The 27,397-nt window shown below is 45.7% G+C and overlaps 1 protein-coding gene across 1 annotated transcript in view; it reads left to right on the top strand.

Moving 5' to 3' along the window:
• The window catches only part of LOC137537186 (uncharacterized), a 274,266-nt gene that overhangs the window by 19,959 nt on the left and 226,910 nt on the right, over positions 1 to 27,397 (top strand). The window contains exons 3-4 of the mRNA XM_068259298.1: positions 3,915 to 5,276; positions 6,143 to 6,246. Of these exons, the coding sequence (XP_068115399.1) occupies positions 3,915 to 5,276; positions 6,143 to 6,246 (1,466 nt within the window). The remainder of the gene's footprint in view (positions 1 to 3,914; positions 5,277 to 6,142; positions 6,247 to 27,397) is intronic.

Here is a 27,397-nt window from a genome sequence, read left to right as displayed (position 1 = left end):
ATCCGGACAACACTAGGGGCCTGATTCACAAAGCGGTGCCAACAGTTAGCACGCTGGTGAAAAGCCCTTTATCATGCCTAAACTCAGTTTAGGCATGATAAGTTTAGGTGTGATAAGTTTAGGCATGATAAGTTTAGGTGTGATAAGTTTAGGTGTGATAAGTTTAGGTGTGATAAGTTTAGGCGTGATAAGTTTAGGTGTGATAAGTTTAGGTGTGATAAGTTTAGGTGTGATAAGTTTAGGCATGATAAGTTTAGGTGTGATAAGTTTAGGCATGATAAGTTTAGGTGTGATAAGTTTAGGCATGATAAGTTTAGGTGTGATAAGTTTAGGCGTGATAAGTTTAAGCACCAACTGGGTTAGCACCGCAGTGCAGAGCTGATCAAAAGTTTTGCGCTAGCAAAGTCTGGTGCACTTCGCATAGAGTTTAATGGCGCTGCTTTGCGTGCGGGACTTTGTGCGCAATCTAAACTTATCTAAACTTATCATGCCTAAACTTATCACACCTAAACTTATCACGCCTAAACTGGCTTTTCACCAGCGTGGTGCAATGGTTATCACGCCTAAAGTCTCTAACTGGGTTAGCACCGCTTTGTGAATCGAGCCCTATGAGTCCAGGTTACGTCAGCACAGTGCAGTGAATATTAATTAGCCATGTGGCTAGTCGCTGAGCATGTGCAAGCAGTCTAACGCAGCTAAAGCCCAGTATAACGCACAGCATGCTGCACTTTCCCAGAACGTGCAGCGTTACAATGTAACGCAATGTGGGCACTGTGAACAGCCCATTGATTTTTCCTTGCTGTGCGGTGGGCTGCGTTACAGGCTGCTCTAACGTGCGCCTGTAACGCCCCACTGTGAAAGCAGCCTAACTGATGGGCAGGCTTAGTATCTTTTATTCTTTATGATCCCCTTGGGCATGTTCTAGCTATGCTTCTTATCTGTCAATACACTATCAATACGCAATTCTGATTAATACACCCAATGATCTTTAGGCACAGAAGGGCAAAAGTAACAACCCCTGATCAAGCGGGATGCAAATACTGGATATATCAGATTATCAGATCTTAGCTACAACAACCCCAGCCTGTTGCTGTTAAACTGGCTTTGGCAGCAATACTTAAAGTGACCCAGAAGCGAAAAAAAAACGTATGATATAAGGAATTGTATGGGTAGTACATATAATTAACAAAACATTAGAAACACAGAAAAGTCTGCTATTTTTATTTGCAGTTATAGTTTTGCATCATTCTGTCATAGGCCCAGTGCACACCAAAATAGCTAGCAGATCGTCAAAACGCTAGCGGTTTTGGGAGCAGAGAGCAGATATTTGGCCGGGTGCACACTAAGCGGATTTTGTATGCGATCCACCAGCCGCATCAGCCAGTGAAAACGCTTGGCTATTGTATTTTAATGTGTGGTGCACACCGGCGGTTTGAGGTTTTTTAGCAAACCGCAAACGCGCAGCAGGAGGCGCGTTTGCGGCTTGGCAAAAACCTCAAACCGCCAGGGTGCACCATCCCATTGCAATACATTAGCCAAGCATTTTTCCAGGCGGATGCGGCCGGCAGATCGCTCCAAAAACCGCTCGGTGTGCACTGGGCCATATTTGCAAGTTACAAACCCACACTATATTTTAAGCAATAAAACAGAGCAGAGCTCTTCCCTGCACTAAAACCTTATCTCAACCTGCCTCTCACTGTTTCTTAGATGTACAAGTGCCTCACAAAACAGGACTGTATTTGACCCAAGTTGGGTTGAATTAGCATTGTTAACAAATGAAGCTTTTTAACTCTTGCTGTACTGGAAAACGACATGAGACTCATTCCTTTGCTACTAATGATCTATCTCTTAGCTGTACCACACATGCACTTCATTATCTCAGAAGTTTATTTTTCAGGTTTGCTTTTAATACATTTAAGTTCTGAATATCTACCTTCCTCTTTTGAATCCGAGCGCTGTAATTTAGTGATGTGGTTTTCATGAAGGGAGAATCTGTACATGGATTATACTCTATTACACCTTTGTAAAATGTTGGCTAGAACATTATTTGAATAAAAAAGAAGTGGAAAAAAAAAGAATGTGTCATGTTTGCCCTACAAACATAACACAGATGTCTTGCTAGAAGTACATATAGGTCTGTTGCCACAAGAGTACAAAATTGCTTCTATTGCCTCAACTATTTCACATAGCTTTTGGAACTGTCCAATTATGCAAACTATTTGGGATACATTTAGTTGTGGAATGTCTACTTTCATTAAAAAACAAATGACCTTGCGTCCTCAACATACCCTCTTGTGGGCTATAAACCCTTCAATTCCCAAGAGATGGAATAGAGTATATAGTGCTTTTATTGCCGCAACTCTGTGGGCTGTTGCTCCAAATTGGAAGACAGCTGATATTCAATTTGATCAGATCTTAAATAAAGTTAAGGTGCATACACACATCGGTACTTATCCGTTAGCCGGGCGCATCCTCTAGGTGGCGACAAAACTCCACCAGAGTTACATCTTTCCCTACTATCCATGTCGGCCTGGAGGGGAATAGTAATTAGCGCCACCTGCCGGATGCGCCCGGCTAACGGATAAGTACCCACACATCAGACTATAGTCTTTGGAAAATGAAAGATCACAGACCAATCTTACCACCCTTCATGTAGTATGAGAGCCATACTCTACACAGTCTTTTCTATGGAGCTGAACTCCACATCAGATAGAAATCTTTGCAGGCTGCTGCACACACAGATGCTGTACAGACACAAAAGATCAGTATCTGCAAAAGATCTGTTCCTGCCAAAAATCCATTCCTGCAAATTGCAATGATAGTCTATGAGATCTGCAGATCATCATACACACATGATTTAACTGACATTCATCTGCAGATCAAGCAATCATCCGCAGATCTGAAAATCCATCCTGGTGGATCTGATCTGCAGATGAATGTCAGTTAAATCATGTGGGTATGATGATCTGCAGATCTCATAGACTATCATTGCAATTTGCAGGAATGGATTTTTGTCAGGAACAGATCTTTTGCAGCTACAGATCTTTTGTGTCTGTACAGCATCTGTGTGTGCAGCAGCCTGCAAAGATTTCTATCTGATGTGAAGTTCAGCTCCATAGAAGAGACTGTGTAGAGTATGGCTCTCATACTACATGAAGGGTGATAAGATTGGTCTGTGATCTTTCATTTTCCAATGACTATAGTCTGATGTGTGTATGAGCCTTTAGACTAATGGATTATATATTGAACACTATAACTAATACTTTGCCCCTATTTCATGCCATGCGGGATGACTGGTCAGCTGATTGGATGTTTCCGGTTCTTGACTCTTAATGTAGGCTTCCAGGGTGGAAAACGCCTTATGAATCCAGGAGTTTTTTGTAAGGGAGGGAGTGCGTCTGTTCTGCTTTTATGTTTGCTTACAATAGTTGCATGCCTTATAGGTTCAGTAAACTTCGAGAGGCAGTTTTGGATCGTTTTCAGCTTGTATTAGAAATGTTGATATTATACTGCAGTTCATTTGAATATGCTTATATTGTTGCTTTTACATCTTGTTATGTATTTGTGGATCATTTTTTGCACTGTTTGTAAAAAATGTTATTGATCCAATTTTCATAATATGCCTTTAGTAAAAGAAAATGGCTTCTATTGTCTCATCAAGCTCTAAAATGTTCTGCTCTTCTGTCGGAAGGGTCAGTGTTATGCAAATAACTCTGAGATGGTGCAAATTGTATGCTAATTGTATGCAATGTATTTATGCAAAGTTATGCAGCTGCTGCATTTGGTCAATTTCTAATCTGCATAAACTTTGCATCAACTTGGAATTATCAGCAGCTCACTGGCCATCACTAATGATAATTGTTCCTCCCCTCAGAATTCTCTAACAGGAAGTGATGATGTTTCTCTATTTGCAGCACGGAGTCCCGGCATCAGGAACCTCTCGGAGACTCGTCTCTCTGTATCCACAGACTGTACAACGGATGATGATGTCACTGGACAAGAGTCTCCTGCAGATATCATGGTTACCCCAAATATTTCCCCAGACTCCCCTCACCTGTCTAACCCTGAGAGGCCTCACACCCGGCACAGCTCTCCCCCTGCTGGAGGGTCTCATTCCTGTTCTACATGTGGGAAATGTTTTGTACAGAAATCACATCTTGTCAGTCATAAGAGATCTCACACTGGTAAGAAGCTCTATTCATGTGCTGAGTGTGGGAAATGTTTTAAATGGAAATTTCAACTTGTCAATCATGAGAGATCTCACACTGGTGGGAAACCATATTCATGTGCTGTGTGTGGGAAATGTTTTGCATTGAAATCACAGCTTGCCAGTCATAAAATAACTCACACTGGGGAGAAGCCATATTCATGTGCTGAGTGTGGGAAATGTTTTGTATTGAAATCACAGCTTGCCAGTCATGAGAAAACTCACACTGGGGATAAACCATATTCGTGTGCTGAGTGCGGGAAATGTTTTGTTCGGAAAGCAAATCTTGTCATACATGAGAGAACTCACACTGGTGAGAAGCCATATTTTTGTGCTGAGTGTGGGAAACGTTTTGCACATAAATCCCATCTTGTCAGTCATGAGAGATCTCACACTGGTGAGAAGCCATATTCATGTACTGAGTGTGGAAAATGTTTTGCACAGACATCACATCTTATCAGACATGCAAAATCTCACACCGGTGAGAAGCCATATTCATGTGCCGAGTGTGGGAAAAGTTTTATACGTAATTCACAGCTTGTCAGTCATGAGAGATCTCACACTGGTGAGAAGCCCTATTCATGTGATGAGTGTGGGAAATGTTTTATACGGAAATTGCAGCTTATCAATCATGAGAGATCTCACATTGGTGAGAAGCCCTACTCATGTGCTGAGTGTGGAAAATGTTTTGCACAGAAATTAAATCTTGTCATACATGAGAGATCCCACACTGGTGAGAAGCCATATTCATGTACTGAGTGTGGTAAATGTTTTGCTGATAAAAGAAATCTTGTCATACATGAGAGATATCACACAGGCGAGAAGCCCTATTCATGTAATGAGTGTGGGAAGTGTTTTGCACATAAATCACATCTTGTCATACATGAGAGATCTCACACTGGTGAGAAGCCCTATTCATGTGCTGAGTGTGGGAAATCTTTTGCACAGAAATCTCAGTTTGTCAGTCATGAAAGATCTCACACTGGCGAGAAGCCATATTCATGTGCTGAGTGTGGGAAATGTTTTACTGATAAAAGAAACCTTGTCATACATGAACGGACTCACAGTGGTGATGAGTAAGGGTAGTGAAGCATAGCTCTGCCTTCAGTAAACCTGAACTGGCCACAGCACACTGCTCTCCATCTCCCCAGCATAGCCTGAAGTAGGGAGGATGGAGAGTGGAGTGCAGCAGCCAATAACAGGCTTGTGCAGTTCCGCTTATCCCTCTCTCATCACTCGTGAGAAGCTCTAGTAGAGCACTGAGAGTGGGAAATGTTTTGGCCATAAGTGTTTTTTTTCCATTGTTTCTTGCTAGATGTACATGGCAGAATATTTACACTAAATCCTGGGTGCTCTTTCATGCTGGTCAGTGCATTGCTTTGTAAAGGGTTACAGTCCTTGAACTGAGGTGGCACGTTGATATAAACATGGGTCATATAGTACTAAGCCTAGTTACAAACTGCCTGTGCTCATTTTTTATTTTTTCCATTGCAAGGGATAATCCAGGAGCTTTATCTACACAAATGAGAAATGATCTTCTGCAGTTGCATGCAGCCACAGCACTCCTGAAGAGTAAATAAAAGTCACAGGCTTTCAAAGCACATTTATCTGGCTGAACAAACACTCCTGATAACAAGAGAGTGCTGATAGAATAATTTCTTTTTTGTTAGGACCTGAATTACCCAGATTTTCCATCACAGGCATGTGAGACTCCAGGAGAGTTCTGCATACCATTTTTACTACACATATAATTTATTATCTGTTAGCTTATTTTCACTTAAAATTAGCTTTAAAATTAGATCTTGTTCCTCCAAAATCTGTACATCGGAATAATATATGAGAGGGGCGGCGCCTGACCTCAGAGTCAATCAAACGCACGGTGGAGTAGCTCCATTCTAAAGAGCGCTATGAGCACCCCTCTCTCCCTCTCACTAGGGTCATTAAATCTGCAGCAAATTCCTGCACCTCTGCTCAAGCAGCGATGTGACTGCAGCGGCATGCGGCCATCACTAAACCGGGAATCCCGGAAATCTCTGCCCGTAAGTCCAAGGACCCGACCTTGCAAGATGGCGCCCAGTCCCAGTCCTTAGAGTGAGGATGTCAAAGAGTAGCAAAGACATGGTCACAAAGAGAGATGTGATTCAGCTTCTTAATCGCCATCTAGTGGTAAAAATTAGTATTGCGCCCTAAAAATAAAAAAATCATACACCTAAAAATTAAAAGCCCATTAACCCATTAAATTACACCATTACACCCATAGTTACTAAAAAAATTGTAAAGAGCCAAAGTAACAGAATTTAAAAGAGAATACATACATTGTTACATAAGGGGCTTCACTTTTTACATATATATCCTGTAAGGGTATATTATTGTTATTTTTGCAAATTTTGGCCTGTAATTATTTATAGAGTAGAATGAGAAAACTAATAACACAAATTTGAAAAAAAAATACACCTTTATTTCCAAATAAAGTATTGTTGCCATACATTGTACTAGGGACATAATTTAAACATTGTAACAACTGGGAAAATGTGCAAATAAAATGTGTGGGTTTTAATTACAGCAGTATGTATTATTTTAAAACTTTAGAGGCTGAAAACGGAGAAATAATGTTTTCTTCAATTTTGTTATACTTATCCCCTTCAAAATACATATATAATAAAATAATTCTAAGCAAAAAGTACCACTCAAACAAAGCCTAATTGGTGGTGAAAAAAACAAGATATAGACCATTTAGGTGTGATAAGTAGTGTTAAAGTTATTGACACATGAATGGGAGGAGCACTGAAAGGGGAAAATTGCTCTAGTCCTTAACCTCCTTAGCGGTATGGACGTCTGTAGTGCTGCCTGATCGCCGCCGCTCTGCGGCGATCCGCCGCGAGCAGTGGCGAAAGAGGGTCCCCCCAGCCGCCCGAGCCCTGCGCAGCCGGAACAAATAGTTCCGGCCAGCACTAAGGGCTGGATCCGAGGCGGCTGACGTCAGGACGTCGGCTGACGTCCATGACGTCACTCCGCTCGTCGCTATGGCGACGATATAAGCAAAACAAGGAAGGCTGCTCATTGCAGCCTTCCTTGTTTATCCTGGGCGCCGGAGGCGATCGAAAGAACGCCTCCGGAGCGCCATCTAGTGGCCTTTCATGCAGCCAACTTTCAGTTGGCTGCATGAAATATTTTTTTTTTTATAAAAAAAAAACCCTCCCGCAGCCTCCCTGGCAATTTTAATAAAACGCCAGGGAGGTTAACCTCCCTAGTCTTAAGGAAGAGCCTGACTCGTTCTGCTAAAAGATGCTAAAAGCGGTAAGGATGAGTCAGGCTTGTTCATGCCACGAGGGAGATTTAAAACTTCTTCCATGGTCCTGGCCGGAAGGACTTGGTCCAGCGTCATGAGCACAGGAGGACTCCAGGAGGCTGCAAGAAGGCCCAGGTAAGTTCAACTCATTTTTAAAATTACACTTTAGATTTCCTTTAACCCAGGAACTCCGTGCACAGCCCAGAGGGAAATCTTCATTGCAGAACAGTGAAGTTTGAGTGGAGCGTAGCTCTTTTAAAGAGAGCTTTCTTCGTTTGGCCTTCCATATATATTACATTTCATGTATAGTATGTGCTGGGGTGGGGATGCTGATCTGGCAACGGGGTGTTCAGTAAAGGGAAGAGCTGGGGAATGGATTTATGTGGGTTACCTCGAGATTCACCCATCTGAAGGGGCATCTGAGCTTTCCTTTACACTAGTCAGAAGGCTCGGGCTATTGCAGAGCATTATGGGTGAATCAGAAGGCTTGGCCTATTGCAGTGCATTATGGGTGAATTAGAAGGCTCAGCCTGTTGCAATGCATTATGGGGGAATCGGAAGGCTCAGCCTGTTGCAATGCATTATGGGTGAATCAGAAGGCTCAGCCTGTTGCAATGCATTATGGGTGAATCAGAAGGCTCAGGCTATTGCAATGCATTATGGGGGACTCAGAAGGCTCAGCCTGTTGCAATGCATTATGGGTGAATCAGAAGGCTCGGCCTGTTGCAATGCATTATGGTCTGAATCAGAAGGTCTGTTGCAATGCATTATGGGGGAATCAGAAGGCTCAGCTTGTTGCAATGCATTATGGGAGAATCAGAAGGCTCAGTCTACCACAAGGTATGAAGATACTGTGAATACTCAGCTTGATAAGGTAGCGGATGCATCTGTGATGAGCTTTGTGTGTAGCTGCATGGCTGGGAGTCACAGGCTTGGTAAGGTAGCGGATGCATCTGTGATGAGCTTTGTGTGTAGCTGCATGGCTGGGAGTCACAGGCTTGGTAAGGCAGCAGATGCATCTGTGATGAGCTTTGTGTGTAGCTGCATGGCTGGGAGACACAGGCTTGGTAAGTTAGCGGATGCCTCTGTGATGAGCTTTGTGTGTAGCTGCATGGCTGGGAGACACAGGCTTGGTAAGATTGGCTGATTGCTGGCTTACATTCTGATCACCAATTCTATGTTATATGTTACTGTGACATGTTACTAGATGTGATTGGTAGAGGCATTACAGTCATATCAGTGACTGCTTATTATTAGTGTATACTCTGTATATAATAAGGGGAATACATTATAGTTATATATAAAGACTGGAATCATTCGATTGATTTTATAGAGGAATACAGGTAGTCCCCGACATATAAACACCTGACTTATGAGCGACACGCCAATACAAATGGCCTAAAAATGGGAGATTTGATTCTGTGGGAACAAGTGAAAAAAAAATCAAGAAGACCTTGTAGTTTTTGAGAAAATAAATTTCAAAAATGTTAAGAAAAAAAGTTTTAAATCAGTAAAGGGACATTTTGCTGCACTACACTGATTCCGAAGGGGGACAGAGGTTGCATAGTGGGGGTGTCAGGTCTCCTATTATGCAGAGAAATTATGATCCCCATCTTGCGTTACGTTGATTATATATGTGTAAAATGTTGTGCAAATTGATTTTGTATTGTAAAATGAAGCAGAGTTATTCTTTAATCCGAGCTAGATTGTTGCTTAGAGTAACCCTTCATGTTTTTCTCCACAGTAGCCTGTATGTTCCCTGTACAAGGCTATGTTTATATTAAGATTAGCACTGGGGAAGTATTCAGATATCACTCAGTTCTGCCTGCAACGCATGCTTAGCAAGGGCCACAGACATACAGCAAAAGCTACTGCCTGCTATAAGCTGATATATGGAAGTAGTATAGTATATGGAATATGGAATACTTATGTATACTTATCGTATATGGAATACTTATGTATATTGATCATAAAGCTATTAATTAATGACATGATTAATAAAAGACCTATATATTAAAGTAAATAAGTTTGCTTTTATATATTTCAGTATGAATTAAAACAAATGGCTGTTTGTTATGTATTCAGAACCAAAATAATATCATGTGATTTAACCATGTGACTGTATCAACAAAACACCATGGGACCATATTGATAAAGTACAGAAAATCCCTGTTAATTAAAGGATACCCGAAGTGACATGTGACATGATGAGATAGACATGTGTATGTACAGTGCCTAGCACACAAATAACTATGCTGTGTTCCTTTTTCTCTTTCTCTGCCTGAAAGTGTTAAATATCAGGTATGTAAGTGGCTGACTCAGTCCTGACTCAGACAGGAAGTGATTACAGTGTGACCCTCACTGATAAGAAATTCCCCTTTTTATCTCTTTCTTGCTCTCAGAAGCCATTTTCTGCTAGGAAAATGTTTTATAGTTGGAATTTCTTATCTGTGAGGGTCACACTGTAGTCACTTCCTGCCTGAGTCAGGACTGAGTCAGCCACTTAAATACATGATATTTGACTCTTTCAGGCAGAGAAAGAAAAAAAGGAACACAGCCTAGTTATTTGTGTGCTAGGCACTGTATATACACGTCTATCTCATCATGTCACCTGTCACTTCAGGTATCCTTTAACCTATTGGGGACCGCCGTAGGTTGAATCAACGTCCGTCAGGTGGTGGTACCCTTCTGACCGGACGTTCATTCAACGTCCGCGCTAAAGAACCGCTGCCGACGCGATTGTGCGCACCCGGAGGGGGAGATTAAGCTGTCATATGACAGCTGATATCTCCCCCGAGTGATCAGCAGCCATAGCGTATGGTTGCTGATCACGTGATCACTACGATCGCCGTCGAATCGTAGTGATCACTTTGATAGCGGCGGCGGCAGGGGGGAAAAGAAGAGGGTCCACTCACCTCCCTGCCGTTCCAGCGACGATCGGCACCCCCCTCCGCTCTGGCTGGCATCTCCGCTCCTCCGACCTGAGCGTCATTTGGAGCGGAGATGCCGGCTGGAGAAGAGGTGGCTTCTGCGGCTCATCGCTGGAGCCTGGAAGGTGAGTGATTGCTTCCAGCTACAGGGGGAACACCTGCCTCCATGGGGGACACACAGCCCAGCACACCACAGACGGGATACGGCCGCCCGACCCTTCCCCCCCAAACGCGCGCACCCCCCTCCACCACAAAATGCCCTGGTCCTTAAGGGGGGGGGGGGTTAGGCGGCCGGTCCCGAAGTGGTTAAAGATGTACCAAAGAACACCAACTTCTTAGATAAGCTGTGAACTTACGTGATATATCTTGACTTACCTCACTCCAAATAAGAGTGTCAGATCTAGATAGATGTCATATGAATACCACCTGTGTCATAAGATCTAATTAAAAGGTTTATTGCCGTCATTTTGATGGAGATTGCTTATGTAAAATAAGCCAAGTGAAGTCATATATATGTTACGGCCAGAACCCGAAGTCTGGCCACTTCGGGTTCTGGCCGGTCAGTATGCGAAGTGGCCGGCTCATGCGGCCAATGTGCGAAACGGGCTTCAGTTTCGGACTTTGGCCGGCCAGAACGCGTTGTGACTTCACGTGGCCGGCCAAGTCCCGAAGTCCCGCTCACCGCCGCCAAGAAGCCCCGCTCACCTCATCCCCTGCTGCGGCTGCCGCTAACGTATTCAGACCTCCGATCAGGGCGACCGTAGCAGGGAGGCAGAGAGAGGCATAGCAGCTGCCAGCTCACGCGAGACCCGCTGGACCCGAACACTTCAATGCAGAAGTGACGTCATTAAACACTTCTGCTTTGGAAGTGTATGGGTCCGGGCGGGTAGCGTGCGCGCTGCTCTGCCTTTCTCCGCCTGGTGGTCGCCCTGATCGGAGGTCTGAGTACTTAGCGGCAGCAGGGGATGAGGTGAGCGGGGCTTCCTGGCGGCGCCTCCAGCAAAGCTCCCCCAGCCCAGTAAAGCTCCCCCCAGCCCAGCAAAGCACCCCCAGCTATGCAAAGCCGCCCCCCCCCCCCCCGACCATGCAAAGCATTTCCAGCCACGACCAGCCCAGCAAAGAACCCCCCCCCAGCCATGCACAGCCCCCCAGCAAAGCACCCACCACAGCCCCCCCCCCCCAGCCATGCGCAGAACACCCACAGCCATGCACAGCCCCCTAGCAAAGACCCCCCCCAGCCATGCGCAGAACCCCCACAGCCATGCACAGCCCCCTAGCAGAGCACCCACAGCCATACACAGCCCCCCAGCAAAGCACCCACCACAGCCATGCACAGCCCCCCAGCAAAGACTTCCCCCCACCAGCCATGCGCAGCGCAGAACACCCACAGCCATGCACAGCCCCCTAGCAGAGCACCCACAGCCATACACAGCCCCCCAGCAGAGCACGCACAGCCCCCCAGCAAAGACCCCCCCAGCCATGCACAGCTCCCCACAAAGCACCCACAGCCCTGCACAGCCCCCGGCAGAGCACCCACAGCCCTGCACAGCCCCCAGCAGAGCACCCCCAGCCATGCACAGCCCCCCAGCAAAGCACCCCCAGCCATGCACAGCCCCCCAGCAAAGCACCCACAGCCATGCATTCCCCCTCATCTGTGACTAATCACTACTGTAATTTGATCTCTCCCCTGTGTCACCTGACTTCCACAGCAAAGCAGGTAATTTAAAAGCACAGGATGTTAACAATGTCTTCTCCCAAGAAAGCAGGATGTAGACACACTGCAGATTTATTGCAGGATTTGTATCAACTGTAATTAAGAAATGTTTTTCTTAAAAAAAAAAAAAAAAGATTAGTATGCTGTATCTTTGAGCGGAGCGGAAGTGCCATTCATGGTGCTGGACAGGACCCGGGATGTTCTGGAATTTGTGCGTTTTGGACTTTGGCCGACTGACTTTGGCCGTGTCTAGAACTGGCCGGCCAATGTCAGAAATTCCCAGCATTTTGGACTTTGGCCGACGTCAAATCGGCCAGTTCTAGAAACGGCCGGCCAATTCTAGAATTGGCCGATTTCTGGTTTTGGCCGTAACATATATACACATCTGCTCCGCTAACCTGATAGTTTACAATGTCACAATTTGGAGAATGTACAAACTAAAAATAAGTAATGATTATTGTGCGTCACCATAAAATCCCCTAAAATACTCCATCTTAAAAACATTTATCATAAAAAGGTCTAGCGGACTGCCCATTTTTTTTTCATTGAGCCAGAAAACTCGACTGAGGCCTAGCTGAAAGAAAGACTGCCTTCCACTGTGATTCTAGAATCCAAGAGAGGTAATATGCATTATTCTTGGTGGTATTCTGTCTTCTGCCTTCTGTCTTCTTCCCTGATCACCTTTTCCCATTCCTGCTTGCAAGACTTCTCTCGAGCCTCTCCCCTCCCCTGGAACACTCTCCCTCAACACCTCCGCCACTCATCTACACTTACTATTTTTAGGCGCAATCTGAAAACTCACCTCTTCAGTAGAGATGTCGCGAACCTCCGATTTTCGGTTCGCGAACCGGGTTCGCGAACTTCCGCGGAAGGTTCGGTTCGCGGAAAAGTTCACGAACCGCAATAGACTTCAATGGGGAGGCGAACTTTGAAAAATAGAAAAAATTATGCTGGCCACAAAAGTGATGGAAAAGATGTTTCAAGGGGTCTTACACCTGGAGGGGTGCATAGCGGAGTGGGATACATGCCCAAAGTCCCGGGGAAAAATCTGGATTTGACGCAAAGCAGTGTTTTAAGGGCAGAAATCACATTGAATGCTAAATTGCAGGCCTAAAGTGCTTTCAAACATCTTGCATGGGTATACATCAATTAGGGAGTGTAATTAGAGTTCTGCTTCACACTGACACATCAAACTCACTGTGTAACGCACCGCAAACAGCTATTTGCGTAGTGACGGCCGTGCTGGACTGGTGCGCACCGTGGCCAGAGTGTAGGCTGTGGCGTTTTTCAAGCCCATATGGTCGCCGGGCTGTGGTAGCTCAATGATAGAACAACAGTGACTGTCCAGCTGATCAAATTTGGTCTGACCACAATGAAGCAACAACCTTATTATCTTTTGTGTACCACCCCCACCCGAGACACTCAAATAGCCGGCTTTACTGAACAGTAAAGGTACTTAAGATGCAGTGAGGTGGGTTCTCACTCAACACAACAGGTAGTTAGATGCAGTGAGGTGGCCAGGTGGGTTCTCACTCAACACAACAGGTAATTGGATGCAGTGAGCTGGGTTCACTGAACAGTAAAGGTACTTAAGATGCAGTGAGGTGGGTTCTCACTCAACACAACAGGTAGTTAGATGCAGTGAGGTGGCCAGGTGGGTTCTCACTCAGCACAACAGGTAGTAGTAGGATGCAGTGAGCTGGGTTCACTGAACAGTAAAGGTACTTAGATGCAGTGAGGTGAGTTCACTCAACACAAAGCTAGGTATATGCAGTGATGAGGTGGGTTAAGTAAACACAACAGGTACTGGGTATATGCAGTACTGGGTAGTACAATGTGCAGCTCCCTGTCACACACACAGGTAGTCAGTCACTGAATGTGCTGGGCTGCTGGCAGTGGCACACACACACTATCAATTAGCAAGGCTGTGCATGCAACAAAAGTGTCAGTTTGACACACAGAAGAAAAAAAAAGTACAGGATGAGCTCTGACAAGAGCTATTGAGGGGTGCTACAAAAGCAATAACAATCAGCCAGGAGCAAGCTAAGCAGCCAAGAACCTAACTAATCTGTCCCTAGAAGAACAAGTCTGCAGCAGCTGTCCCTAGTCTGTCTCTAGCAGGCACACGAGTGACTGTAATGGCCGCCGGAGGCTGCCTTATATAAGGGGGGGTGGGGCTCCAGGGCTTAGTGTAGCCTGAATGGCTACAATGTACCTGCAGACTGTGATGCAGAGGGTCAAAGTTGACCCTCATAGTGCATTATGGGGCGAATCGAACTTCCGCAAAAGTTCGCCTGGTGCAGGCGAACGCGAACCCCCAAAGTTCGCCTGGAACCGTTCGCTACATCTCTACTCTTCAGGCAAGCATACTCCCCTACCGAGGACCCTTCCCACTAATCACCACTTCTACCACTCCACACACAGCTTCCCTTTACCTACTGTCCTATACCCTAAATGTTTACACTGTAAGGCCTTTTGGCCAGGGCTCTCTTCCCCTTTTGTCTCACAATGCTGTGTTATGGGTGTACATACCCCCCCCCCCCACACACACACACACACCTTTTGTTAAAACGTAGTTAATTTGTTCACTGTATTAGCTGTTATACTCTCTTGTCTTGTATCAAGTGTTGTATTGTATACATTGTATTGTTATATCTTGTATGCTATTGTACAGCGCCACAGAAGATGCTGGTGCTATATAAATCAACAATAATGATAATATGCGCAAAAGGTGGATCAGCGCAACACCAGGCCGCCTCCGAATGGCCTACAATCAGAGGTGCGCTGAGCCCCCCCAGGAACTACAAACGCACCTTGAACCCAAACAGAAGCTCTGCATATACACCAAAAGCAAGGCTGTTAAAGAGAATCTGTATTGTTAAAATCGCACAAAAAAGTAAACATACCAGTGTGTTAGGGGACATCTCCTATTACCCTCTGTCACAATTTCGCCGCTCCCCGCCGCATTAAAAGTAGTCAAAAACAGTTTTAAAAAGTTTGTTTGTAAACAAACAAAATGGCCACCAAAACAGGAAGCAGGTTGATGTACAGTATGTCCACACATAGAAAATACATCCATACACAAGCAGGCTGTATACACCCTTCCTTTTGAATCTCAAGAGATCATTTGTGTGTTTCTTTCCCCCTGCAGCTCACTGAAGAGTTACAAGCTGATTGTTTGTTTACTCTTGCAGACAGCTCTGCCTGGTTGTCTGTAATTCTGCAGTATGTGACTCATCAGTATGTGAACAGAGGATTTATCCAGCTTGTAAAAGATAAGACAGCAGAGAAAAGCTGGCTAATGTAAATAACACACAGGGGAGTGTGCATAGAGGGGGCATGCATAGCAGATCACACTGAAGAGTTGGCAGCCTTCCAGACACAGGATGACAAGTCCGACAGGGGAAAGATAAGCTGATTTATTACAGAGATGGTGATAGTATAAAGTGCTGCAGTAAGCCAGAGCACATTATAATAGGTTTAGGAACCTGTGGGATGGTAGAAAACACGACATTTTTGTTACAGAGTCCCTTTAAGTGGGAGCAGCTGACCAAAAACGAATTAAATTAGTACATAGCAAGGAAATGAGCAGCGCTACTTAAAAACAGATAAGTGCCTACCTGCAAAAGAGTGCAAGCCCCACTTATGGGATATAATACACACCGAGCATACACATGACCTGTCTACCACTAGAGGAGGATGTTGGTTTCCTGTAACAGCTTGCATGCAACCTATTAAGTACTCGTCCCTCCCACTGCGAAGAAGTCAATCCTCCATGGGAGGGGCCTAACACTAACTAAATCCTAACCTATGTATATGCATAAACAATAAAAAAGATGTGTCTAGCGCTCCAATAGACTGTCCACACCGCCTAAGATATCAGATGGTGATCATGGAGCCGCTCTCCAGTAGGGTAAACAACAAGAGACAGCGATCTAAGAAAGATACATAGAGCGCTCCATAGTGTAAAACCATAAAATAGTTTAATATGCGCAAGTTTAAAATGTACTTACAAAATACAAGATGCAATAAAGCTCATAGATAGCCTGCAGACACCTTCTCCCTCCTGTAGCGTGGGCACCGCCAGGCTGTGGCCAGCAGCATGGCGTCCGATGTCCTGTATATGCATTGCCTGGGTGCGGTTAATCAAGTAAAATTGAAAATTGCGCAAAAGGTGGATCAGCGCAACACCAGGCTACCTCCGAATGGCCTCCAATCAGAGATGCGCTGAGCCCCCCCAGGAACTACAAACGCACCTTGAACCCAAACAGAAGCTCTGTTTATACACCAAAAGCATGGCTGTTAAGTGGGAGCAGCTGACCAAAAACGAATTAAATTAGTACATAGCAAGGAAATGAACAGCGCTACTTAATAATGATAATATATTGACAATCCTATATAATAATCTCTAAGTGCCCCTGTGTCATCCTGTCCCTGTGTACATGCGTTTGCGCTACTGCACATGTGCAGCACGGACAGCCATTGGGACAGGAGGACGGGGCCAGGGAGCCAGTGGCAGTCAGACGGGTGCGCGCACGCAGTGGACGGGTGTGTGCTCATGCGCACTGACTGGGGGCGGTTGGCAGTGTGAAGAGACCTAGAGCCCATTTTTAAACGGGCTTAGGTCAACTAGTAGCCAATATAAATGTTAAATACTTGTCATTTTAAGTTTCAGCGTTTTAAGTTTTTAAATTTTTTTTTTTTTTGTCCTTTATATCATATACCAATCAGAAAGCATTGCTATATAAATGCAATTGAAGGCCTAGGGACAACTACCCAGCTTTGTATGATTAAGATATATCTACTTAAAGAGAGTCTAAAGTCTATTAAAATACAGTGGGTTGCAAAAGTATTTGGCCCCCTTGAAGTTTTCCACATTTTGTCACATTAATGCCACAAACATAATCAATTTTATTGGAATTCCACATGAAAGACCAACACAAAGTGGTGTACACATGAGAAGTGGAACGAAAATCATACATGATTCCAAACATTTTTTACAAATAAATAACTGCAAAGTGGTGTGTGCATAATTATTCGGCCCCCTTTGATCTGAGTGCAGTCAGTTGCGTATAGACATTGCCTGATGAGTGCTAATGGCTAAATAGAGTGCACCTGTGTGTAATCTAATGTCAGTAAAAATACAGCTGCTCTGTGAGGGCCTCAGAGGTTGTCTAAGGGCCCTTTACCACTTGCGGCGTTTGCGATGCTGAATCGCAAAATCACAAACCGCTAGTGATTTTTTTAAATCGCTACGGTTTGCACATTAACATGGGAATTGCGGTAGGCAATTTCTACTACCGCGATTCGTTTTTTGTCAAACGCGATCGCGCCGCGGAGCGATCTTTGCCGCGATTTTGCTATGCAGTACAGTGCATAGCAAAATCGTGAACCCAATCGCCGGAGGTTTCCTGCACTTTTGCGATTCAGTGAACGCTAGCGACTGCTAGTGGAAAAGGGCCCTAAGAGAATATTGGGAGCAACAACACCGTGAAGTCCAAAGAACACATAAGACAGGTCCAAGACAGGTCAGGGATCAAGTTATTGAGAAATTTAAAGCAGGCTTAGGCTACAAAAAGATTTCCAAAGCCTTGAACATCCCAAGGAGCACTGTTCAAGCGATCATTCAGAAATGGAAGGAGTATGGCACAACTGTAAACCTACCAAGACAAGGCCATCCACCTAAACTCACAGGCCGAACAAGGAGAGCGCTGATCAGAAATGCAGTCAAGAGCCCCATGGTGACTCTGGACGAGCTGCAGAGATCTACAGCTCAGGTGGGAGACTCTGTCCATAGGACAACTATTAGTCATGCACTGTACAAAGTTGGCCTTTATGGAAGAGTGGCAAGACGAAAGGCATTGTTAACAGAAGGCATAAGAAGTCCCGTTTGCAGTTTGCCACAAGCCATGTGGGGACACAGCAACCATGTGAAAGAAGGTGCTCTGGTCAGATGAGACCAAAATGGAACTTTTTGGCCAAAATGCAAAACACTATGTGTGGCAGAAAACTAACACTGCACATCACTCTGAACACACCATCCCCACGGTCAAATATGGTGGTGGCAGCATCATGCTCGGGGGGTGCATCTCTTCAGCAGGGACAGGGAAGCTGGTCAGAGTTGATGGGAAGATGGATGGAGCCAAATACAGGGCAAACTTGGAAGAAAACCTCTTGGAGACTGCAAAAGACTTGAGACTGGGGCGGAGGTTCACCTTCCAGCAGGACAATGACCCTAAACATAAAGCCAGGGCAACAATGGAATGGTATAAAACAAAACATATCTATGTGTTAGAATGGCCCAGTCAAAGTCCAGATCTAAATCCAATCGAGAATCTGTGGCAAGATCTGAAAACTGCTGTTCACAAACGCTGTCCATCTAATCTGACTGAGCTGGAGCTGTTTTGCAAAGAAGAATGGGCAAGGATTTCAGTCTCTAGATGTGCAAAGCTGGTAGAGGCATACCCTAAAAGACTGGCAGCTGTAATTGCAACAAATGGTGGTTCTACAAAGTATTGACTCGGGGGGCCGAATAATTACGCACACCCCACTTTGCAGTTATTTATTTGTAAAAAATGTTTAGAATGATGTATGATTTTCGATCCACTTCTCACATGTACACCACTTTGTATTGGTCTTTCACGTGGAATTCCAATAAAATTGATTCATGTTTGTGGCGGTAATGTGACAAAATGTGGAAAACTTCAAGGGGGCCGAATACTTTTGCAACCCACTGTACTTATTTTTACCTGCTATTTATGTTAAGCAATGTTAGCAGTGCTGAAATGCTGAATTCCCATGGCAGAACGAGGGTTTTATACCCCCCAAATACCAGGGCAAAATTATGTGACTTTCCATGTCGTGGGTTTTGCTGCCCGGGGAGGCAGAGCTTTGGGCTGCAGCTCTGCCTCTACTGGAGTCAATCTCCGCCGATCTCCACCTCTCCCCGCCCCTCTCAGTGAAAGAAGAATGAGAGGGGCGGCGATCGGCGGAAATTAACTTCAGAGGAGGCAGAGCTACAGCGGAAAGTTCTGCCTCTACCAGGAAGCGTTCCCTGATTTTTGCCCTGGGTATTTGGGGGGTATAAAGCCTTTGTTCTGCCGCGGGAATGCGGCATTTCATTTCAGCACTGCTAACATTGCTTAACATGAATAGCAGGTAAAAATAAGTATTTTAATAGGCTCCAGTCTCTCTTTAACCACTTGAGGACCACAGTCTTTCTACCCCTTAAGGACCAGGCACTTTTTCTCCATTCAGACCACTGCAGCTTTCACGGTTTATTGCTCGGTCATACAACCTACCACCTAAATTAATTTTACGTCCTTTTCTTCTCACTAATAAAGCTTTCTTTTGGTGCTATTTGATTGCTGCTGCAATTTTTAGTTTTTATTATATTCATCAAAAAAGACATGAATTTTGTCAAAAAAATGACTTTTTTAACTTTCTGTGCTGACATTTTTCAAATAAAGAAAAATGTCCTATACATTTGAGCGCGAAAGTTATTCTGCTACATGTCTTTAATAAAAAAAAAAAAAAAAAAAAACATTCAGTGTATATTTATTGGATTGGGTAAAAGTTATAGCGTTTACAAACTATGGTGCAAAAAGTGAATTTTCCCATTTTGAAGCATCTCTGACTTTTTTGACCACCTGTCAGGTTTCATGAGGTGCTAAAATTCCAGGATAGTATAAATACCCCCCAAATGACCCCATTTTGGAAAGAAGACATCCCAAAGTATTCACTAAGAGGCATGGTGAGTTCATAGAAGATTTTATTTTTTGTCACAAGTTAACGGAAAATGACACTTTGAAACAAAAATAAAACAAAACAAAAAGTTTCCATTTCTGCTAACTTGTGACAAAAAAAAAATGAAATCTGCCACGGACTCACCATGCCCCTCTCTGAATACCTTTAGGTGTCTACTTTCCAAAATGGGGTCATTTGTGGGGTGTGTTTACTGTCCTGGCATTTTGGGGGTGCCTAATTGTAAGCACCCCTATAAAGCCTAAAGGTGCTCAGTGCACTTTGGGCCCCTTTGCGCAGTTAGGCTGCAAAAAAGTGCCACACGTGGTATCGCCGTACTCAGGAGAAGTAGTATAATGTGTTTTGGGGTGTATTTTTACACATACCCATGTTGGGTGGGAGAAATATCTCTGTAAATGACAATCTTTTGATTTTTTTTTTACACACAATTGTCCATTTACAGAGAGATATTTCTCCCACCCAGCATGGGTATGTGTAAAAATACACCCCAAAACACATTATACTACTTCTCCTGAGTACGGAAATACCACATGTGTGGCACTTTTTTGCACCCTAACTGCGCTAAGGGGTCCAAAGTCCAATGAGTATTTTTAGGATTTCAAGGGTCATTTTGAGACATTTGTTTTCAAGACTACTCCTCACAGTTTAGGGCCCCTAAAATCCCAGGGAAGTATAGGAACCCCACAAATGATCCCATTTTAGAAAGAAGACACCCAAAGTATTCTGTTAGGAGTAGGGTGAGTTCATAGAAGATTTTATTTTTTGTCACAAGTTAGCGGAAAATGACACTTTGTGAAAAAAAAACTATAAAAATCAATTTCCGCTAACTTTTGACAAAAAATAAAATCTTCTATGAACTCACCGTACTCCTAATAGAATACCTTGTGGTCGAGGCAATGTCTGGATCATCGTAAATTACTGCCATGACCTTAAAAAATTCCTCTACTGAGGTTAAAGCTAAATCTCCGGCGGGCAGACTGTATGCCCAGGTCTGGGAATCGCCTGACAACAGAGTCTTAATAAACGTGACCCTTTGGGCCATAGTGCCTGATGATCTAGGTCTCAACTCAAAGTATGACAACACTCTACTCCTAAAATTTCGAAAGTCAGATCTGTGACCAGAAAATTTTTCAGGTACAGGCATACGTATGTCTGTGCTAGGAGGGGATCGCACCTCGTCCACAGCCGTCTGGAGGGTTTGTAAAGAACCGGACAAGGCGTCAATCAGCGTCTTGTGATTACCCAGCACTTGGTTGATGGTCTCCACCGAAGTGGTAAGTGCGCCCAGACGGTCAGTGTGTGCGTCCATTTGCATTTTTGGTCTGGCGTTCTGTAACGATCGGTGTAACACAGAGAGGGTCTGATTACCGGTGATCTGCAGTATCACCGAGAATGCAGATATATACCCGATTATTGATGATCTGCAGTATCACCGATAATCAGATATATCTCTAACCTCTGGACACCTGAGTGATGAGAGTGTTTAGGTGCAAACAGTAATACTTTGAGGAGTGCACCTGGAAGACAGGTGCAAGAGCAGATAGGAATACTGCTCAGCAACAAGTTCCTTCCGTAGTCTGGACTCTCCACGGGGAGGAGTCAGACAGAGAGTGGGAAGGACAGAACGTGAGTGACACCAATGAGGGTGTGTCACTGACAGATCTGCGAACTATCTCCTAACAGGAGAGATAGTTCTCAAGGTCGGACAAGCCAGGTCGTTAACACACGGACAGATAAAGTACAGAGACAGGAGGCAGATGCAGAATCCACAGACTAGCAGAGTTTGGCAACAGAGTATCAGAATGACAAAGGTACAAAATCAGAGATCAGAAGAATGGTCAGGAAATCAGAAGGTCATAACAAATAATCAACAATTCCTAGACTAAGGTGTGAGTTCCTTGATCATCAACACCTAGGAAACTGTCTAGATAATAACACAGATAATAAAAGAATTCCTCGACTAAGGTGTGAGTTCCTTGGTCATCAACACCTTGTAAACTGTCTAATAAACACAGATACTGACAAGGTCTGAGTGCTACCACGTAGTGATCGCAATGCCAGACACCAGAGAAATGACCAGCACCCAGTATATATACACCAGCGCTCTCAAGCGCCTCCCCTAAGTGCTGGACCAATGGAAACTGAAAGAATTGTCAGCTGACCGGCCTGGTCAGCTGACACCTCTCTGGCTGTCAAAAATGCTCTGCCTCTCTGCGCGCGCGCGCGTCCTTCTGAACCTGTGTGGACTATCAGTCCCAGCCACACCAGACATGTGTTGTACTGCCTCTGCTGTTATGGATGCGGAATCCGCCGCACCGCTGTCCAGGCATGCGGCGTATTCTCCGCATTCAGCAGAACTGAGAGAAGTAGGCCTATGCGTGCAAACCGCCGCATCAGACGCGGAATCCGCCGCCCTGTTCTCTGGGTATGCGGCAGTTTCTCCGCGCTCCGTCAAGCCAGTGACTGCAGGTCCATGCGCGCAAGCTGCCCTGTTGAACGCGGAATCAGCCGCCTTCCTCTGAGTACTTGTGGTGGCTTTTCCGCGTTTTCTCACAACAAGCAAGCAGCAAAGCAATTACTTCATTAACATTAATAAACTTTGAACTTTTTAAATCAAAACCTTAACATTGCGAACCAAACATTAACTTTTTTGCTTACCTGTTTTTTGGGTTTTTTTTTTGTTTTTTTTTAACTTACCTCTCAAGGACAAACCTCTCCTCTCCCATGGGACGATGTGCGAAGTGCAAATCGCACAGAGTTGTGGCGAAGTACATTACGCAATTTGTCCCAAGTGAAAGGAGAGGTTTCTGGCAGCCCTGTGTATTAGGGTCTCTGGAAACCCGATGTTTGGTTTCACACTGCATATTGACATATCCGGTGGGTCGAGCCCGCCGCACCGTATCGTCCAAAACAGACCTTCAGGGAATACCACAAGAGCAGCATCCGGCCTAGTAATGAACTGCGTCACCATAGACTAACATGACTTCCGGGCCGACCAAAATTGCCGCAGAAGCCACGCAGTAACGTAGGCATGCACTAGCATTAAGTCAAGCACTTCCGGCATAGGGGGGGACCGCAAAGTGTGACTTTCGCTAGGCATTTTTCCCTAACGCATCGCAGCAGTGTGAAATAGCACTGAGAGACCCTTGTGTGCCTACCGCTGTGTCTGTAGTTCCCTACTCTAATAGTGTACCTGCTCATGGTACCTCTCAAAACACTCCCCTAGGCATAGGCCATGCTCGTCAGGGCAGCGGGGACAATAAACAGTGGTGTCACGCCTTATTCCAGCCCTGCTGCAGACACGACAACGTTTTCTTCGGGTGCGTTGACCTTGGGCACACGGAATCGGATAGGCGTAATGCCTTCTATGCAGCCGGCTAGTTGCATCTTGGGGTTGGGCCCGGACACCTCCTGGATACAGGAGTTCCATAGTGATCTGTCTCTGAAATTGAAGAAACGATCCAGTTCTCCCAGCCTTACTGTAGAGAACAAAGCTGTTGTAAACTGCCAAATGAATTAGATAAAAAGACACTTTTTTACACCAGCGCCTTGTTTTGCGGGAAAGTAAATTGGAGCGCTAACCTCTGGTCATTGAAGTCCACCCCTCCCATGTTGGTATTATACTCGTGGGCGACAAGGGGTTTTTCAATGACCTCAGTTCGCTGTTGAATTTGGACTGTCGTGTCTGCGTGAATGGTGGACAGAAAGTAAACGTCCTTCTTGTCCTTCCATTTCACCGCGAGCAGGTCGTCAGCACTCAATGCGGCCCTCTGCCCCCGTTGAAGTTTGGTGGTAATGAGCCGTTTGGGGAAGCCCCGGCGACTAGGCCGCACGGTGCCACAGCATCGGATTCCTTCTAACTTTAAGTGCTGATAGAGGGCCACACTTGAGTAGTAATTGTCCACATAAAGATGGTACCCCTTCTGGAACAAGGGTGACGCCAAGTCCCATACAACCTTTCCACTGCTCCCCAGGTAGTCAGGGCATCCGACCGGCTCCAATTTGGAGTCTTTTCCCTCATAGACCCTAAAATAAGATGTATAGCCTGTGGCCCTTTCACAGAGCTTATACAGTTTCACCCCATACCGGGCGCGCTTGCTTGGGATGTACTGTTTGATGCCAAGGCGCCCGATAAAACGTATGAGGGACTCGTCTACGCAGATTTGCTGTTCAGGGGTATAAGCATCTGCAAATTTTGATGACAGGTGGTCTATGAGGGGCCGAATTTTGTGGAGCCGGTCAAAAGCAGGGTGGTCACTTTGATGACAGGTTTCGTCATCATTGAAGTGCAGGAAGCGCAGGATGTTCTCAAATCGTGTCCTGGACATGGCAGCAGAGTACAAGGGAACTTGTTGTGCTGGGTCCGTAGACCAATAAGACCGCAACAAATTCTGTTTCATTAGTCCCATGTGTAAGAGAAGGCCCAAAAAAAATTTAATTTCGGAAACTTGGACTGGTTTCCACCAAAATGGCTGGGCAAGTAAGACATTCAGATTGGCAGTTAGAAATTGTGTGGCTTTACGGTTGGTCCCTGCCACGACTAGGTCTAAGAGATCCTGGGTGATGAACAGATAAAAAAAGTCTAGGGCCGATCCTAGATTATCTGTCTCCACCTGGACTCCAGACTGGGCGGTGAAAGGGGGCAGTACGGGTGCGGCGGTATCAGGGGATTGCCAATTTGGATTTGCCAGCACCTCTGGTAAATTAGGGGTAGTACGGGCCCGTCTACTTGGTGGCTGCGACCGGGGTGTTACTGCACGTGCCACCGCACCAGTTTCAACTTCCATGCTGGTGCTCGCCTCTTCACCAGGGTATAAGGAAGCACTGGTGCTAGGTCCAGGAGAGATGCTGTGCTGCTGGTGCCTGCCCCACCATGAAATCTCAGACCAGCACGAGCATCACTCTGCTGCCCTTGAGGCCGATCCTGCGCCACCTGCGGTCCAACGACATGGGGTGTGGTACGCCTGGCTCTAGCCGGGACCTCAACCTCGTCATCGCTATCGGTCAGTGAGCCACTGCTCAATTCAGGTTCAAACTCTGACCCAGAAGTTTCGTCGAATGGTTCGTCCCAATCGTCCTCATCCGACAGGGTCATGTACCTAAACACCTCATCATCGGTATACCCCTTTCTTGCCATGGTGGACTGCTAAATTTAGGGGATATTCCTCTGAGACTACCCAGGAAAAAGAGCACCTACCTAGCGAAAGGGAGTATTTGAGAGGTAGAAAGCTGTGGTCACTGAGTTTTGCTTAAAAATTTTTTTTTTAAAACTGATGTTTACAGTGCACAGCTAGTGTACAGTGGTTTTTGCAGTGATCAGAAAAAAAAAATTCTGTCACTGCGGTGGGGTGGGTTGAACGCAAGTGCAGGCGAACGATCAGGCCTGATCGGGCAAACACTGTTTTTTTTTTAGTGGATCCTAGTGACCCTAATAGATCTGACTGCGATCAGTAATGATCACTTAGGGCCCGTTTCCACTATAGCGAATCCGCATGCAGGCACCGCATGCGGATTCGCATAGTCAATACAAGTGGATGGGATTGTTTCCACTTGTGCGTCGTGCGGGTGCGTTTTGGCGTGCGGGGGAAATCTGCACGGCAGAGCCGTCAGATTTCGCGAGCGGCCGGAATGCAGGCGAATCGCCTGCAATGCTTTTAATAGGGAAATCGCATGCGGCTTTGTCATGCGGATTTCCGCGCGATTTCGCATGCGATTTCGCATGGCAGCCAATGTAACTTAGCAACGGCAGTGACATGGTTAAATTCGCATGGCTCCTTGCCATGCGAAATCGCATGCGAAATCGCGCGGAAATCTGCATGTGGAAACGCAGCCGCATGCGATTTCGTCAGCGGTGGAATCCGCACCGCAATAGTGGAAACGGGGCCTGACAGATACTATATAGTAACAATGTTGATTAGCGACAGTGATGATGATAATTAGTGACTGTGGTGCAGTGGGCTGAGCACTAACTGACACTAACAAAGGGGCCTAGCTAACTGGCCTAACTGCTAACACTAGTGATACTAAAAAAGTGACAGTTTTCACTGATCACTGTTTTTAGATCACTAGGATAGTGACAGGGGGGTGGTGGCGAGTGGGGAATCAGAGGCAATCAGAAACAATCACAGGACAATCAAAGCCAACCACGAGAAAACAAAGCCAATCACATGGCAATCGTGGGACAATCAAAGCCAATCACGGGACAATCAAAGCCAATCACGGGACAATCAAAGCCAATCACAGGCCAATCACAGGCCAATCACGGGGCAATCAAAGCCAATCACGGGACAATCAAAGCCAATCACGGGACAATCAAAGCCAATCATGGGACAATCAAAGCCAATCACAGGGCAATCACAGCCAATCACAGGGCAATCACAGGGCAATCAAAGCCAATCACGGGACAATCAAAGCCAATCACTGGGCAATCACGGGACAATCAAAGCCGATTACGGGACAATCAAAGCCGATCACGGGACAATCAAATACAATGTCAGCACAATCAAATACAATGTCGGCACAATCAAATACAGTTACAGCACAATCAAATACAATTACAGTACAATCAAATACAATGCACTGGGAAGGTGATAAGGGGGGGGGGGTCTGAGGGCAATCTGAGGGTGAGGGGGTTGATTAGGTGCCCACACGGGGCAGATTGGGTCCTGATCTGATGGGTGGCAGACACAGGGGGTGATCGATGGGAGATCAGTGAGTGATTACAGGGCAGAATAGATGTAAACAATGCACTGGGGAGGTTATCAGGAGGGGGGTCTGAGGGCAATCTGAGGGTCTGGGTGGGTGATCAGATCAGGTGCCCCCAAGGGACAGTTTAGGGTCTGCTCTGATGGGTGGTGGTGACAAGGGGTGGTAGACAGGTGATAGACAGGTGACAGACAGGTGATAGACAGGTGATCAGTGGGTAGGCAGATGTATACAGTTGTATACAGTATACAGGGGGGTGGTCTGGGGGGGGGGGGTCTGGGGGGATCGGAGGGTAGGGGAGGTGATCAAGGGACCCTAGGGGGCAGTTAGGGACCTAACCTACAGAATAGCATCGGCAGATAGTGGCAGGGGGTGATTGATGGCTTTATTGGGGGGTGCTTTGGTGCAAATTCTGGTGTGCTGGGGTGGTCAGGGGGGGTCCTGAGGGCTGGGGTGGGCGATCGGAGGGTCTGTGGGTGCAAAAACTTGATGTGTTCTCTCTCTAGCGGGGCTGCCTCCTCCTACGACGATCCGTGCGACGAAGAGTGCGGAGGAGGAGGAGGCAGCCTGTATAATACACTTTGTCATGTAAACAAAGTGTATTATACATTTCTATTGGCCCAGATCGCCGATTCAAACCCTGCCGGCGCTGCTAATTGGCCGGCGGGGTATCGGGCCAGGTGGGCGGGGCTTGATGCCTGCGGCAGCACGCATCATAAGTGACGCGATCGCTGGCCGGACACGCCTTAAGGACCCGCCGCACATTGGCGTATTGCGGTCCTTAAGGC

The sequence above is a fragment of the Hyperolius riggenbachi genome, chromosome 10, assembly GCF_040937935.1.
Source record: "Hyperolius riggenbachi isolate aHypRig1 chromosome 10, aHypRig1.pri, whole genome shotgun sequence".
Classification (NCBI taxonomy): Eukaryota; Metazoa; Chordata; class Amphibia; order Anura; family Hyperoliidae; genus Hyperolius; species Hyperolius riggenbachi.
Note: the sequence above shows the minus strand (reverse complement) of the source record. Positions and strands in the feature narration are given on the sequence as shown.